The 15,802-nt window shown below is 42.9% G+C and overlaps 1 protein-coding gene across 2 annotated transcripts in view; it reads right to left on the reverse strand.

The window, feature by feature from the left end:
- Positions 1–919: 919 nt before the first annotated feature.
- plekhh2 (pleckstrin homology domain containing, family H (with MyTH4 domain) member 2) overlaps positions 920–15,802 on the reverse strand; it is a 229,085-nt gene continuing 214,202 nt past the window's right edge. For both annotated transcript variants that reach the window (XM_070889372.1, XM_070889371.1), the window contains 3 exons: positions 4,192–4,278; positions 3,243–3,392; positions 920–2,061 (listed from right to left, as the gene is read on the reverse strand). In XM_070889372.1, coding sequence (XP_070745473.1) covers positions 1,876–2,061; positions 3,243–3,392; positions 4,192–4,278 — 423 coding nt within the window. In that variant the 3' untranslated portion in view covers positions 920–1,875. The remainder of the gene's footprint in view (positions 2,062–3,242; positions 3,393–4,191; positions 4,279–15,802) is intronic.

The following is a 15,802-nucleotide window of genomic DNA, read 5'->3' on the forward strand; positions in this document are numbered from 1 at the left end:
TTGAATGAATAGGGACGAGTCACACTTTAACAACTATACTGTCAAACTCTCAACACGTTTTGACTCCTTAAAACAAAATTCTCCAAGAAATGTTATTGCAGAGCAATAGAGCACAAGTTGGCTGCAGTTATGTAACTTTTCTTGGCATGCCCTGCATTAAAGTGAGTGATATGCAACTGGCGGGATGCCTCTAAAAACATGCTCCAGAACACATGGCAAAGTACTGTAATTATTCAGAATTTTGTTTTACTTATTGGAAAGAATTCCTGCTTCAATTCCAACAGTGCTTTCAATTCAGTTTCTATCCTATAACCTTAAGTAATTCAGTAGATTGATATAGTAGATATGGAAATACAAAACAATAATGATATACAAAAGGAAACCATATTTTACCCTAAAGTTCTAGTTGGCATATTTACTTTTCACAGTTTTAAAAACCTGTATGGATACATAGATTTAAATACAACATAATACAGCTCAATATGAACTTAACAATTTTATGGTACATCTTTTGACGTGTTACAATGATATTTCTGTTCAATATTTCTCACTTTATACTCAGGACTCCAACACTGATAAAAGATCACTAAAATGGACAGCACCTGGACCAATATTTTGTTGGTCGTTGTTATTTTTAAGGTCTTTAGAAATAATAATCAAGAGGCTTGCTCTGCTATGATGTATGACAGGGAACAATATTTAAAATACTTATGTGAACACAGCACATTAGGTATGCTGAGGAAGAATTAGCTGTAGCACAACAATTATGGGTTCATTTGAAAGAGCAGTCAATGTAAAATAATTTATAACAAGTATTACAAATAATAACTAGGGGGAAGCTTTCCTGTGTGCTATGTGTAGCAAAATCATAAAACTGCTTATAACGAACATGTTTAATTTTGTTATGCATAAGGCACAGAAGAAATTCTCCTCCATTTATATTTCTTATTAGGCAATTACACTCAAACAAAGAGATGTTGGCGTAGAAGAAATAAATGTAACCATAAACATGGGATAAAGGGAGTTTGGAGATGGGGCAAATTTTGCAAGGATACAGGAGTTGAGGGAGTTTGGTTTGAAGGGGTCATGATAGTTTTAAAAGGGAGGGGGAGTGACTGAGGAGACAGAAACATTTACAATGTCAGTTAGCAAGGGCGCCAGGAAGGGAATTTGAGTAGTTACAAGTTTAGTGGGCAGGTGGTAGATCTCCTGGACAAGATGAAACGAGAAAGACATGGGTAGAGCAGAGCGGATGCGCCTGGAGGGGGGTATGGCTCGATGGGCATGGCTCGATGGGCAAGGGGAAACAAGAAAGCAGTAGCAGCTAAATGGATAGTCTCAGTCTTAGTGAAATGCTCGAACTTGTTGATTTAAGGATGGAGGGAGCTGGGAGGAGGAGATTAAGGAGATGGTTGGTAGTGGAGAAAAGAGATTATCTTTGCTCTCTAGATGATCCTGAAGTAGTAGGCAGTTTTTGGCAGAGGAGAGTGGAGCTTGGAAGCGCTTGATGTGGTCTAGCCAGATTTAGTGATCTATGGCTAAACCAGTTGTATTCCAGATATGCTCTTGGACTTGAGGGAACAAAGATGGGGGCCATAGCATTGGGAAAGACCAGGATGTGAGCGAGTACAGTCAAAGGCATCAAAGGTGGAGATTGATGGATGTGGAAGTATCATAATTAATAGAGGAACAAAGGCTCGGCAGTTGGGAGTTTGAAAGTGCGGTTGAGATTTCAGTGAGGCCGATTAAAATTTTAGACACAGTGAATTTTTGCGAAAGTAGTGCATAAATTCTTCAAACATTTTTTCAGCACAGATAAAGGTACATTTTAATATAACTTTGTCTAGCAGATATTAAGTTTCAGTGCGACCATTATTATAACAAGGTTGGTCCTTTACTTGGCCTAGAGTATGAAAGTAATGGTTGACTTCCCATGTCCTTTAATTTGTGTCCTCCTGTCTGGACAGAAAGTGAAGATGGAAGTGACATGTGGTGAACTGCCCCTTTCTGATGCTGAAAACCATTGATGTAATCGGCTGTCAGCAAAGTGATCTCTAGAATCTGTAAAGAAAAAAAATTGGTGTGTCCAAGTTCATGACAAATTTTCTTTTCATTTAAATAAGGAACTCAGCTGTTCACCAGGTGTTAGTGTCATAGAGAGTATGATTAAGAAATTTGCAGATGATACAAAATTTGGCTGTATGGTTGCTATTGAAGAGAAAGCTGTCGACTGCAGGAAGATATCAATAGACTGGTCAGGTAGGCAGAACAGCGGCAAATGGAATTCAATCTGGAGAAGTGTGAGGTAATGCATTTGGGAAGGGCTAACAAGGAAAGTGAATACACAATAAATTGTAGGACACTGGGAAGTGTAGAGGAACAGAGGGACATGTCCATGTACATGGAGGACATGTCCACGGATCCCTGAAGATAGCAGGACAGGTAGCTAAAGTGGTTAAGAAGGCATACGGGACACTTGGCTTTATTACCGAGGCATAGAATATAAGAGTAGGGAGGTTATGCTTGAAATGTATAAAACACTAGTTAGGCCATAGCTAGAGTACTGTGTGCAGTTCTGGTCACCACATTACAGGAAATATGTGATTGCACTAGAGATGGTACAGAAGAGATTTATGAGGATATTGCCTGGACTGGAGAATTCTAGCTATGAGGAAAGATTTAATAGGCTGGGGTTGTTTTCTTTGGAACAGAGGAGGCTGAAGGGAGACCTAATTGAGGTGTATAAAATTACGAAGGACCTAGATAGAGTGGATTGTAAGGACCTATTTCCCTTAGCAGAGGGACCAATAACCAGGGGGCATAGATTTAAAGTAAGTGGTCAGAGATTTAGAGGGGATTTAAGGAGAAATGTTTTCACCCAGAGGGTGATAGGGATCTGGAACTCACTACCTGAAATGGGGGTAGAGGCAGAAACCCTCATAACATTAAAAAAAGTAACTTACAAGGCTACAGACCAAGAGCTGGAAAGTGAGATTAGGCTGAATAGCTCTTTGTCGGCTGGCATGGACACGATGGGCCGAATAGCCTCTTTCTGTGCTGTAAATTTCTATGATTCTATTAGATCCTACATAAATGTCAATTGTTTTTATAGATTCAATTGTTTTTCAAATTAACCATTAATAAAGGACGGTATCACATTTAATGCCACAGAAAACTAGACATAAAACCACAGTGCTGTTTGTGTGTAAGTACAGTTAGATTGAAAATATAATCATGCAAACCTTTGGTTTTGACATGGCAAACAGGAGCTTTTGTGTTGGTTTGTCTTTTGTACATATACCATCTGCTGTCTTTCCAACTACAAGCATAAAATCGTCACGGCAGCCTCCAAAGGTCATGATACTCTTGTACATATATGTTGTTATCAATCGCTGTGGAATCAGAAAGAAACCCAAAAAGAATTAGGTGCAACGAATAGAAAAATTAGGGCAATATTTTAACATTTTTAGTGTTGTCTTTACCTTAATAACAAGTCATAAGGACCAATTTTAAGTGCTGGTGGGAAGTGGATAGGAACAGATGGAATTCCCGCCCAGGAGTCTGAGTTGGAGGCCCGGCAGATTCTACCTGCCTGACATAATTTGAATGACAATACTGACGGTCATCTGCTTGGCCACCGGAAAGCTGGCCAGCAGAGGGGAGAAGATCGGGCCGCCTCCGGGTATCAGGAGAAAGCTTCCAGCAGTGGGAGGAGGATGTTGCAAAGGTATTGTAGCTGGGGTGGGTGTAGAAGCCCAGGGCAGCAGAGGCCCAGACTTTCCTGGTCGGGCCCTACATCCCCTGAATTGTTTAATTCTGATTTCTGAATTCATACATATTTTGTTACATTTCAAAATTCGCCAGTATTTAATGACTTACAAAACTCAGTGATAGAAAACTAACTGACAGCAAGTCAGTCAATGTCAAATATTTTGTTTTCTCTCATTTTGGAAACTTGGTTCCGTCTGGTTGACAGCAGCTGACATTAACACTTACATATACATAGCTGTAATGAGTTTATGCAAGACTTTTTTAATATTCTGCTTGCAACAGTAAATCAGTTTGTATTGTTTGTTCTTCCTTTACAACAGCGGAAAAGCCTTACTTCGGTTGAACAGTATAATACTGCATGTTTCAATTAAATACAGCAGCAAATGTGATAATGCAATGTTTAAAAGTGATCATTCTTACCATAGAGCTGTATTCCAATATGCTGATGCCATTCTCGTGCACAGCTAACCATACTGATGCAGTGTCAGATAGTGGTGGAGCAATAGGCTACATATCAAAAATAAAAAATAGAACTATGATATATCTGTAAGCCAGAATATGCTGATAACAAAAGAATATCAAATCAGTTAAATCTGTTGAACTGAAGGTCGACCCGAAACATTAACTCTGTTTTCTCTCCACCGATGCTGACTGACCCGCTGAGATTTCCAGCATTTTCTGTTTTTAAAATCAGTTGAACTGACATTTTGATCTCTTGTTCACCATCCTTCCTTATTTCTTAGTGGCACATCCCAATTGCTAGTGCTAGAGGGTAGATTTCCAACATTCTCCCTATCACTAGTGAAACAACTGACCGCCTAATATGTAGAAAATTCAATATCTTTAACCTTTATGCTGCCCATTATTGTTTAAAGGAAAATTGGCACAAATCATGCATACCAAGTAGTAATAGCTTTCAGCACATGTCCACTATTTGATTAATCTGACACTCCTATTGATTTTTGTTTTCTGACCATCATCTACCATGTAAGTGGAAGATTTCCTGTGTGCAATAAAATCATAAGCATTTTTATAAAGAGTGCATTTAATATTTAGCTACACTTAGTGCATAGTGAACAACTTCAACTGTAATGTTCTATGGCTGAATAAAACCTATGCATTCTGCATTTTCACATCTCCGCAAACTATAAGAACATAAGAGTCTGCTCCAGCATTCAATAAAATCATAGCTGATCTTCGAACATAACTCCACTTTCCTGCCCTATTCCCCACTACCCCACCCCACATCCCTTATTTCCTCTAGAGTTCAAAAGTCTATCTATCTCAGCCTTAATCTTCAGCCTAGTTGTCGTGGTCCACGTAGGTACCAATGACATAGATCGGACAAAGAGGTTCTGCTGACGGAGTAGGAGCAGCTAAGGGCTAAATTAAAAGACAGAACCACAAGGGTAATTGTTATATATGTGGATTTGTATTTACTCTGTACAGCCACCAGAGGGCTCATCCCTGGAGTCCCAAGGGATCCAATAATTGCTTGGGTGCACAGGTATTTAAGGAGGCTTCACAGGTTGGAGAGGCACTCTGGAGACCTGCAATAAAAGACTGTCACACTTTACTTTGAGCTCACAGTCTGACTTTTTCTCCATACACAACAACTGACGACGAGATACAGATAGCGAACCCAAAGATGTAGAGAACAGTGGGCATCCTGGAGAAATTCTCAGAAGAAACTTTTGTGGACCAATACTTTCGTGGCCAATGAGCTAGCTGGGGAAGAGAGCATGGCCAAACGAAGGCCGATCCTCCTCACCGTCTGTGGGGCACCAAAGTATGGCCTCATGAAGAATCTGCTCACTCCAGCGAAACGCACGGAGAAATCGTGCGACGATTTGTGCACATTGGTCTGAGAGCATTTGAACCCGAAGGAAAGCATTCTGATGGCAAGGTACCAGTTCTACACCTACAAAAGGTCTGAAGGCCAGGAAGTGGCGAGTTATGTCGCCGAGCTAAGACGTCTTGCATGACATTGCGAATTTGACGGACATTTGGAGAACATGCTCATACACTTTTTTGTACTTGGCATTGGCCACGAAACCATACTTTGCAAACTTTTGACTGTAGAGACCCCAACCTTGAGTAAGGCCATAGCGATAGCCCAGGCGTTCATTGCCACCAGTGACAATACGAAGCAAATTTCTCAGCACATAAGTGCTGCTAAAAGTACTGTGTACAAAGTGATGTTGTTTTTGAATCATAATGTAAATGGCAGGTCACATATACCTGCAGCTGCATGTCCGCAGATGTCTCCGAGTCCACCATCAAGGGTAATGAATGCAAGGCCATAAACACCTTGTTGGCGCTGCGGGGGTGATCATCGTTTCCATTCATGCCGATACAAAGAGTACATTTTCAAGGACTGTGGAATAATGGGACACCTCTGACGAGTGTGCAGGCGAGCTGCTAAGCCTGTTAAACCTGCAAAACACCAAGTTGCAGAGGAGGACAGATCCATGGAAGATCACGATGAACCAGAGCCTCAGATCGAGGAGGCAGAGGTATATGGGGTGCACACATTCACCACGAAGTGTCCCCCGATAATACCGAATGTTGAACTAAATGGACTCCCGGTGTCAATGGAGCTGGACACTGGCGCGAGCCAGTCCATCATGGGCAAAAAGACTTTCGAAAGGTTGTGGTGCAACAAGGCCTCAAGGCCAGTCTTAACTCCAGTTCGCATGAAACTAAGAACTTACACGAAATAACTGATTCCTGTAATCGGCAGTGCTACCGTAAAGATCTTCTACAATGGAGTGGTGCACAAGCTACCACTCTGGGTGGTATCGGGTGATGGTACCACGCTGCTCGGCAGGAGCTGGCTGGGAAAGATACGCTGGAACTGGGATGACGTCCGAGCGCTATCGCCCACTGACGACACTTCATGTGCCCAAGTCTTAAACAAATTTCCTTCGCTGTTCAAACCAGGCATCGGGAAATTCCAAGGAGCAAAAGTGCAGATTCACCTAATTCTGGGGGCGTGACCCATCCATCACAAGGCGAGAGCAGTACCGTACATGATGAGAGAAAGGGTAGGGATCGAGCTAGACCGGCTGCAAAGAGAGGACATAATTTCCCCGATCGAGTTCAACGAGTGGGCCAGTCCTATCGTCCCAGTCCTCAAGGGAGATGGCATCGTCAGAATCTGTGGCGATTACAAAGTAACTATCAATCGTTTCTCCCTGCAGGACCAATACCCACTACCAAAGGCCGATTTGCAACGCTGGCGGGAGGAAAGACGTTCACGAAGCTGGATCTGACTTTAGCCTACATGATGCAGGAACTGGAGGAATCACCTGCATCAACATGCACAAAGGTCTTTTTGTTTATAACAGATGCCCATTTGGAATCCGATCAGCGGCGGCAATATTCCAGAGAAACATGGAAAGTTTACTGAAGTCGGTCCCGCACACCGTGGTCTTCCATATCTTGTTCACAGGTCGGAACACAGTCGAGCACCTGCAGAACCTGGAGGAGGCTCTTAGTCGACTCAACCGCGTGGGTCTCAGGTTAAAACGCTCGAAGTACGTTTTCCTGGCACCTGAAGTGGAGTTCTTGGGAAGGAGGATTGCGGCGGACGGCATCAAGCCCACCAACGCGAAGACGGAGGCAATTGAGAACGCACCGAGGCCACAGAATGTGACGGAGCTGCAGTCATTTCTGGGACTCTTGAACTACTTTGGTAACTTTTTACCGGGTCTTAGCACCCCGCTGGAACCACTACATGTCTTACTAAGAAAAGAGGGTGAATGGGTTTGGGGCTAAAGCCAAGAAAATGCCTTTGTAAAAGCAAGAAAATTGTTATGCTCAAACAAATTGCTTGTGTTGTATGATCCATGTAAGCGTTTGGTACTAGCATGTGATGCGTCGTCATATGGCGTTGGGTGTGTATTGCAACAAGCTAATGATTTCGGGAAACTGCAACCGGTTGCTATGCCAGGAGTCTGTCTAAGGCTGAGAGAGCCTACAGCATGATTGAGAAAGAAGCTTTGGCGTGTGTCAATGGGGTAAAGAAAATGCATCAGTACCTGTTTGGGCTAAAATTCAAATTGGAAACTGACCATAAGCCATTTATATCCCTGTTTTCCGAGAGTAAAGGGATAAATATCAACGCATCGGCTCGCATCCAGAAATGGGCGTTAACGTTGTCCGCAAACAACTACACCATCCGCCACAGAAAACTGTGCCGATGCTCTCAGTAGGCTGCCATTGCCCACCATGGGGATGGAAATGGCGCAGCCCACAGATCTAGCCATGGTTATGGAAGCATTTGAGAGTGAACAATCATCCGTCACTGCCCGGCAGATCACAACCTGAACAAGCCAGGACCCCTTATTATCTCTAGTCAAAAGCTGTGTGCTTCATGGGAGCTGGTTCAGTGTCCCGGAAGGAAGAGATAAAGCCGTTCCAGCGGTGCAAAGATGAAATGTCTATACAGGCAGACTGCCTTCTGTGGGGCAATCGAGTAGTGGTCCCCAAGAAGGGCAGAGACAACTTCATCAATGACTTCCACAGTACCCATCCAGGCATCGTAATGATGAAAGCGATAGCCAGATCCCACGTGTGATGGCCCGGTATCGATGCAGACTTAGAGTCCTGCGTTCATACATGCTCGCAGTTAAGCAATTCACCCAGGGAGGCGCCACTAAGTTATGGGTACACGTCGACTATGCAGGCCCGTTCTTGGGTAAAATGTTCCTTATGGTTGTAGACATGCACTCCAAGTGGATTGAATGTGAGATAATGTCGGCTAGCATGTCCGCTGCCACTACTGAAAGCCTGCGGGCCATATTTGCCACTCACGGCTTACCCGATGTCCTGATGAGCAACAACAGGCCATGTTTTATCAGTGCTGAGTTCAAGGAATTCATGACCCGTAACAGGATCAAACATGTCACATCTGCCCCGTTTAAACCAGCATCCAATGGTCAGGCAGAGCGAGCAGTGCAAACCATCAAGCAAGGCTTGAAGAGGGTAACTGAAGGCTCACTGCAGACTCGCATATCCCGAGTCCTGCTTAGCTACCGCATGAGACCCCACTCACTCACTAGGATCCCACCTGCTGAACTGCTCATGAAAAGAGCACTTAAGACAAGGCTCTCGTTAGTTCACTCTGATCTACATGAATAGGTAGAGAGCAGGCGGCTTCAACAAAGTGCATACTATGATAGTGCAAATGTGTCACGCAAGATTGAAATCAATGATCCTGTATTTGTATTAAATTATGGACAAGGTCCCAAGTAGCTTCCCGGCACTGTCGTGGCCAAAGAGGGGAGCAGGGTGTTTCGGGTCAAACTTTCAAATGAACTCATTCACCGGAAACATTTGGATCAAATCAAACTCAGATTCACGGACTATCCTGAGCAACCCACCTTGGACCCTACCTTTTTTGATCCCCCAACATACACACCAGTGGCAACCGGCACCACGGTTGACCACGAAGCAGAACCCATTATCCACAGCAGCCCTGCAGCGCCCAATACACCAGGCAGCCCAGCAAGGACCCAACAACACCAGCTTTCACACCGAGACAATCAACCAGGGCAAGAAGGGCCCCAGATCGATTCACATTGTAAATAGTTACACTATAGACTTTGGGGGTGGGGGGGGGGGTGGAGTGTTGTATATGTGGACTTGTGTTTACTCTGTACAGCCACCAGAGGCCTCATCCCCTGGAATCCCAAGGGATCCCATAATCCCTTGGGAACACAGGTAATTAAGGAGGCATCACAGGTTGGAAAGGCACTCTGGAGACCTGCAATAAAAGACTACGGTCACATTTTACTTTGAGCTCAGTGTTCAGTCTGACTCTTTCTCCGTACACACAGTAATAATCCCTGAATTGCTACCTGAGCCACGAGCAAATTTACATAGGGTAAATAAGATCAGAGATGAAAGCGTGGCTCAAAGATTGGTGTGGGAGAAATGGGACCAGTACTGGGGTAAAAGGGAGCTGTTCTGTTGGGACGGGCTTCACTTGAACCATGTTGGGACTAGTGTCCTGGCGAATCGAATAACTAGGGCTGTTGATAGGGCTTTAAACTAAATAGTGGGAGAGAGGGTCCAGATGAGTGGAAATGTAAAAAATCAAAGAGAAAGGAGAAGGCAATAGTGCAGGGTAGCGATAGGGGTAATGTTAACCAGAGAGTGACAGGAAGGGACAGAGTGTATACACATAGGAGTGCATCAAAAAGTGGGGTCAGAGTAGGGAAAAATGGTAAAAAGACAAAATTAAAAGCTCTTTATCAGAATGCACAAGGCATTTGTAACAAGATAAATCAGTTGACGGCAGAAATAGAAATAAATGATCTGAATGCTATTACAAAGACATGGTTGCAACGTGATCAAGACTAGGAACAGAATAACTAGGGCATTCCTGATGGATAGGAATAAAGGAAAAAAAGGTGGTGTAGCTCTGTGAATAAAGGTTGAGATCTGTGCAGTAGTGAGAAGATCAAGATGCAGAATCAATTTGGGTGGAGGTAAGGAATAATAAGGGAAATAAGTCACTGGTGGAAGTATATAGGCCCCCTTAGTGTAGCTACACTGTACAACAGAGTATAAATCAAGAACTAATGGAGGCTTGTAAAAAAAGTCACTGCAATAATCATGGACGATTTCAATCCTCATATAGGTTGGACAAATATAATTGACAAAGGTAGTCAAGAGGAAGAGTTCGTAGGGTGTCTTTAGGATGGTTTCTTAGAACAATACATTCTGAAATCAACCAGGGAGCAGGCTATTTTAGATCTGGTAATGTGTAATGAGATAGAATTAATTAATTATCTCATTGTAAAGGATCCTCTAGTGATCATAGCATGTTAGAATTTCAAAATCAGTTTAAGGGTGAGAAACTTGGGTCTCAAACTAATGTCCTGAACTTAAAGGCAATTACAAAGATATGAAGACCGAGTTGGCTAAACTGGACTGGGATAATAGATTAAAGGGTAAGACGATCATCATCATCATAGGCAGTCCCTCGGAATCGAAGAAGACTTGCTTCCACTCTTAGAATGAGTCCTTAGGTGGCTGAACAGTCCCAATATGAGAACCACAGTCCCTGCCACAGGTGGGACAGATAGTCGTTGAGGGTAAGGGAGGGTGGGACAGGTTTTCCACATGCTCTTTCTGCTGCCTGCGCTTGATTTCTGCATGCTCTCGGCGATGAGACTCTGGGTGCTCAGCGCCCTCCCGGATGCACTTCCTCCACTTAGGGCGGTCTTTGGCCAGGGACTCCCAGGTGTCAGTGGAGATGTTGCACTTCATCAGGGAGGCTTGAGGGTGTCCTTGTAACGTTTCCTCTGCCCACCTTTGGTTCATTTGCCGTGAAGGAGTTCCAAGCAGAGCGCTTGCTTTGGGAGTCTCGTGTCTGGCATGCGGACAATGTGGCCTGCCCAGCAGTGGTAGACATTTAAAGAGATATTTCATAACTCTCAGCAAAGATATATTCCAGTGAGAAAGAAAGACTCAAAGAGAAGGATAAGAACATAGAACATAAGAACATAAGAATTAGGAACAGGAGTAGGCCATCTAGCCCCTCGAGCCTGCTCTGCCATTCAACAAGATCATGGCTGATCTGGCCGTGGACTCAGCTCCACTTACCCGTCCGCTCCCCATTACCCTTAATTCCCTTATTGGTTAAAAATCTATCGATCTGTGACTTGAATACATTCAATGAGCTAGCCTCAACTGCTTCCTTGGGCAGAGAATTCCACAGATTCACAACCCTCTGGGAGAAGAAATTCCTTCTCAACTCGGGTTTTAAATTGGCTCCCCCGTATTTTGAGGCTGTGCCCCTTAGTTCTAGTCTCCCCGACCAGTGGAAACAACCTCTCTGCCTCTATCTTGTCTATCCCTTTCATTATTTTAAATGTTTCTATAAGATCACCCCTCAACCTTCTGAACTCCAACGAGTAAAGACCCAGTCTACTCAATCTATCATCATAAGGTAACCCCCTCATCTCCGGAATCAGCCTAGTGAATCGTCTCTGTACCCCCTCCAAAGCTAGTATATCCTTCCTTAAGTAAGGTGACCAAAACTGCACGCAGTACTCCAGGTGCGGCCTCACCAATACCCTATACAGTTGCAGCAGGACCTCCCTGCTTTTGTACTCCATCCCTCTCACAATGAAGGCCAACATCCCATTTGCCTTCCTGATTACCTGCTGCACCTGCAAACTAACTTTTTGGGATTCATGCACAAGGACCCCCAGGTCCCTCTGCACCGCAGCATGTTGTAATTTCTCCCTTTTATTACCTTTTACTGTTTTTTTTCCCAAGGTGGATGACCTCACACTTTCCGACATTGTATTCCATCTGCCAAACCTTAGCCCATTCGCTTAACCTATCTAAATCTCTTTGCAGCCTCTCTGTGTCCTCTACATAACCCGCTTTCCCACTAATCTTTGTGTCATCTGCAAATTTTGTTACATTACACTCTGTCCCCTCTTCCAGGTCATCTATGTATATTGTAAACAGTTGTGGTCGCAGCACCGATCCCTGTGGCACACCACTAACCACCGATTTCCAACCCGAAAAGGACCCATTTATCCCGACTCTCTGCTTTGTGTTAGCCAGCCAATTCTCTATCCATGGCTAACTAAGGAAGTTAAGGATGGTATCAAATTGAAAACAAAGGCATACAATGTTGTGAAGATTATGGCAGGCCAGAGGATTGAGAATTTTTTAGAAAGCAAAGGACAACCAAAAAAATAATGAAGAGAGAGAAGATAGATTATGAGAATAAACTAGCATGAAATATAAAAACAGACAGCAAGAGCTTCTACAGGTATATAAAAAGGAAGAGAGTAGCTAAAGTAAACAATGGTCCCTTATAGGATGAGACTCGGGAATTAATAATGGGAAACAGGGAAATGGCAGAGACATTGAACAAATATTTGGTATCAGTCTTCACGGTAGAAGTTACTAAAAGCATCCCAATAATAGATAATCAAACGGCGATTGGGAGGGGGGAACTTGAAACAATCACTAGAGAAAAAGTACTGGGCAAACTAATGGGCTAAAGGTGGACAAGTCCCCTGGACCTGATGGCCTGCATCCTCCAGTCTTAAAAGAAGTGGCTGCAGAGATAGTGGATGCATTGGTTGTAATCTACCAAAATTCCCTGGATTCTGGAGAGGTCCCAGCATTGGAAAACCGCAAATGTAATGCCCTTATTTAAGAAAGGAGAGAGACAGAAAACAGGAAACTATAGACCAGTTAGCCTAACACGTGTCTTTGGGAAAATGTTGGAGTTCCTTATTAAGGAAGTAGTAGAAGGACATTTAGAAAATCATAATACAGTCAAGTAGAGTCAGCATGGTTTTGTTAAAGAGAAATCATATTTGACAAATTTGCTAGAATTCTTTGGGGATATAATGAGCAGGGTGGATAAAGGAGAACCAGTAGATGTAGTGTATTTAGATTTCCAGAAGGCATTTGATAAGTTGCCCCATAAAAGGTTATTGCACTAGATAAGAGCTCGTGGGGTTGGGGGTAATATATTAGCATGGATAGAGGATTGGCTAACTAACAGAAAACAGAGAGTCGGGATCAATGGATCATTTTCATGCTGACAAACTATCATCATGGCAAACTGTAACCAGTGGGGTGCCACAGGAATCAGTGCTGGGGCCTCAACTATTTACAATCTATATTAATGACTTGGATGAAGGGACCGAGTGTAATGTAGCCAAATTTGCTGGATGATACAAAGATAAGTGGGAAAGCAAGTTGTGAAGAGGACACAAAGAATCTGCAAAGGGATTATAGATTGGGCAAAAATGTGGCAGATGGAGTATAATATGAAAAAATGTGAGGTTATTCACTTTGACAAGAAAAATAAAAATGCAAATTATTATTTAAATGAAGAGAGATTACAAAATGCTGCGGTACAGAGGTATCTGGGGGTCCTTGTATATGAAACACGAAAAGCTAGCATGCAGGTACAGCAAGTAATTAGGAAGGCAAATGGAATGTTGGCCTTTATTACAAGGGGGATGGAGTATAAAAGTAGGGAAGTCTTGCTACAATTGTACAGGGCGTTGGTGAGACCACACCTGGAGTACTGTACAGTTTTGGTCTCCTTATTTAAGGAGGGATATACTTGCATTGAAAGCAGTTCAGAGAAGGTTCACTAAGTTGATTCCTGAGCTGAAGGGGTTGACTTATGAAGAAAGGTTGAGCAGGTTGGGCCTATATTTATTGGCGTTTAGAAGAATGAGAGGTGATTTTATTGAAACGTATAAGATTATGAGGGGGCTTGACAGGGTACATAAGAACATAAGAAATAGGAGCAGGAGTAGGCTATTCGGCCCTTCGAGCCTGCTCCGCCATTCAATAAAATCATGGCTGATCTTCTACTGATGTTGTCAGTCAGTTTCTATGTCATATAACCCTAATCAAAATTTCTCTCATATTGTTGGAATAGCAAAATAAAAAAAGTAAATTACCCACCTCATCTCTCTGACTTACAGCTACTTTTTTCATATACAGGTCCCAGGAACATAATCAGGAATTTTAAAAAAAACAAGCCTCCCTCAAAAAGTCCACAATTACCCAAAACGAAAAAAAAACACCAGATTGAAAGTGACTTGAACAGTGTGCCCATTTTGCTTTTCTTTTTATAGAATGGGGAATTCCTATGCCATCTCAAGCTCATTGCAGAATTACACAATGCTTTGGCTTCTCCAGTCAACAGGTACTTTATTGTATTAAGGCAACATTGTGAGAGGAGTAATAATATTCAGTATATACAGTACATAATACTCAAATTCCCTATTATAACTGAACAAGTGATACCTTACACATTACAATTTCCCCGCCCCCTACACTAACAGTTGACACCAGTACAGAGAACGTCCCCTTCGATGGCCACTTCAGGATGATATCAGTGAAATCCACCTCATTTTCAAATACAGTGCTTCAAGTTGAGGTAACTACGTAGTCTTTCCAATCAGTTTCAAGATTCGTTATTTCATCTGCAAATAAACTGGATGCCTATCTGCCTGATGTGATTGTCAACTTACTCAAACACATTTCAAAATATATTTGAAGTCAACGAAATGTATAAAATTGATCTGCGATGGCCAATGGGGAAATGCTATGTTAGTACATTGTCAACCAGCTCGAGGATATTAGACATAGATTGACACACAAAACATTATATCAATTAACTTTAAATCAATTACAATAGATTATTTCTAGTTTTATATAAAGTGCGTTAGCATAACACAACACAAAAGGGTTTTGCAGCTTTAATTTTTTTTATATAGTTAATACCCAAAAGTTGTCTTACAATTTTTTAAAACCTTTTTATTCTGACACTGCATTAATGGTTTTATCTGCAGGGCTGAGGAGTCCATGAAGCAAATTCTGTTTCCAAAAGCATTTCTGTTTCCAGAAGGGTAGACGCAGAGAGGATGTTTACGCTCATGGGGGAATCGAGAACTAGTGGCCACAGTTTCAGAATAAGGGATCAACCATTTAAAAGGAGATGAGAAGGAATTTCTTCTCTTAGAGGGTCGTGAATCTTTGGAATTCTCTACCCCAAAGAGCTCCAGAGGCTGGGTCATTCAATATATTTAAGGTGGAAATAGACAGGTTTTTGAACGATAAGGTCCGCCCAATGGAGCCGGTCGAGCGTGGTCAGTGCTTCGATGCTGGGGATGTTAGCCTGATCAAGAATACTGACGTTGGTGCGTCTATCCTCCCAGTGAATTTGCAGGATGTTGCGGAGGCAGCGCTGGTGGTACTACTCCAGCGCTTTGAGGTGTTTACTGTATATGGTCCACGTCTCTAAACCATATAGGAGGGTGTGTATCACTACTGCCCTGTAGACCATAAGCTTGTTACCATATTTGAGGTCCTGATCTTCAAACACTCTCTTCCCCAGGCTGCACTGGCACACTGGAGGCGGCGTTGGACCTCGTCATCGATGTCTGCCATTGCTGATAGGGTCCGAGGTATGGAAAGTGGTCCACATTGTCCAAGACCGTGCCACGAATTTTAATGACCG

This window comes from Pristiophorus japonicus, chromosome 9, assembly GCF_044704955.1.
Source record: "Pristiophorus japonicus isolate sPriJap1 chromosome 9, sPriJap1.hap1, whole genome shotgun sequence".
Taxonomy (NCBI): Eukaryota; Metazoa; Chordata; class Chondrichthyes; family Pristiophoridae; genus Pristiophorus; species Pristiophorus japonicus.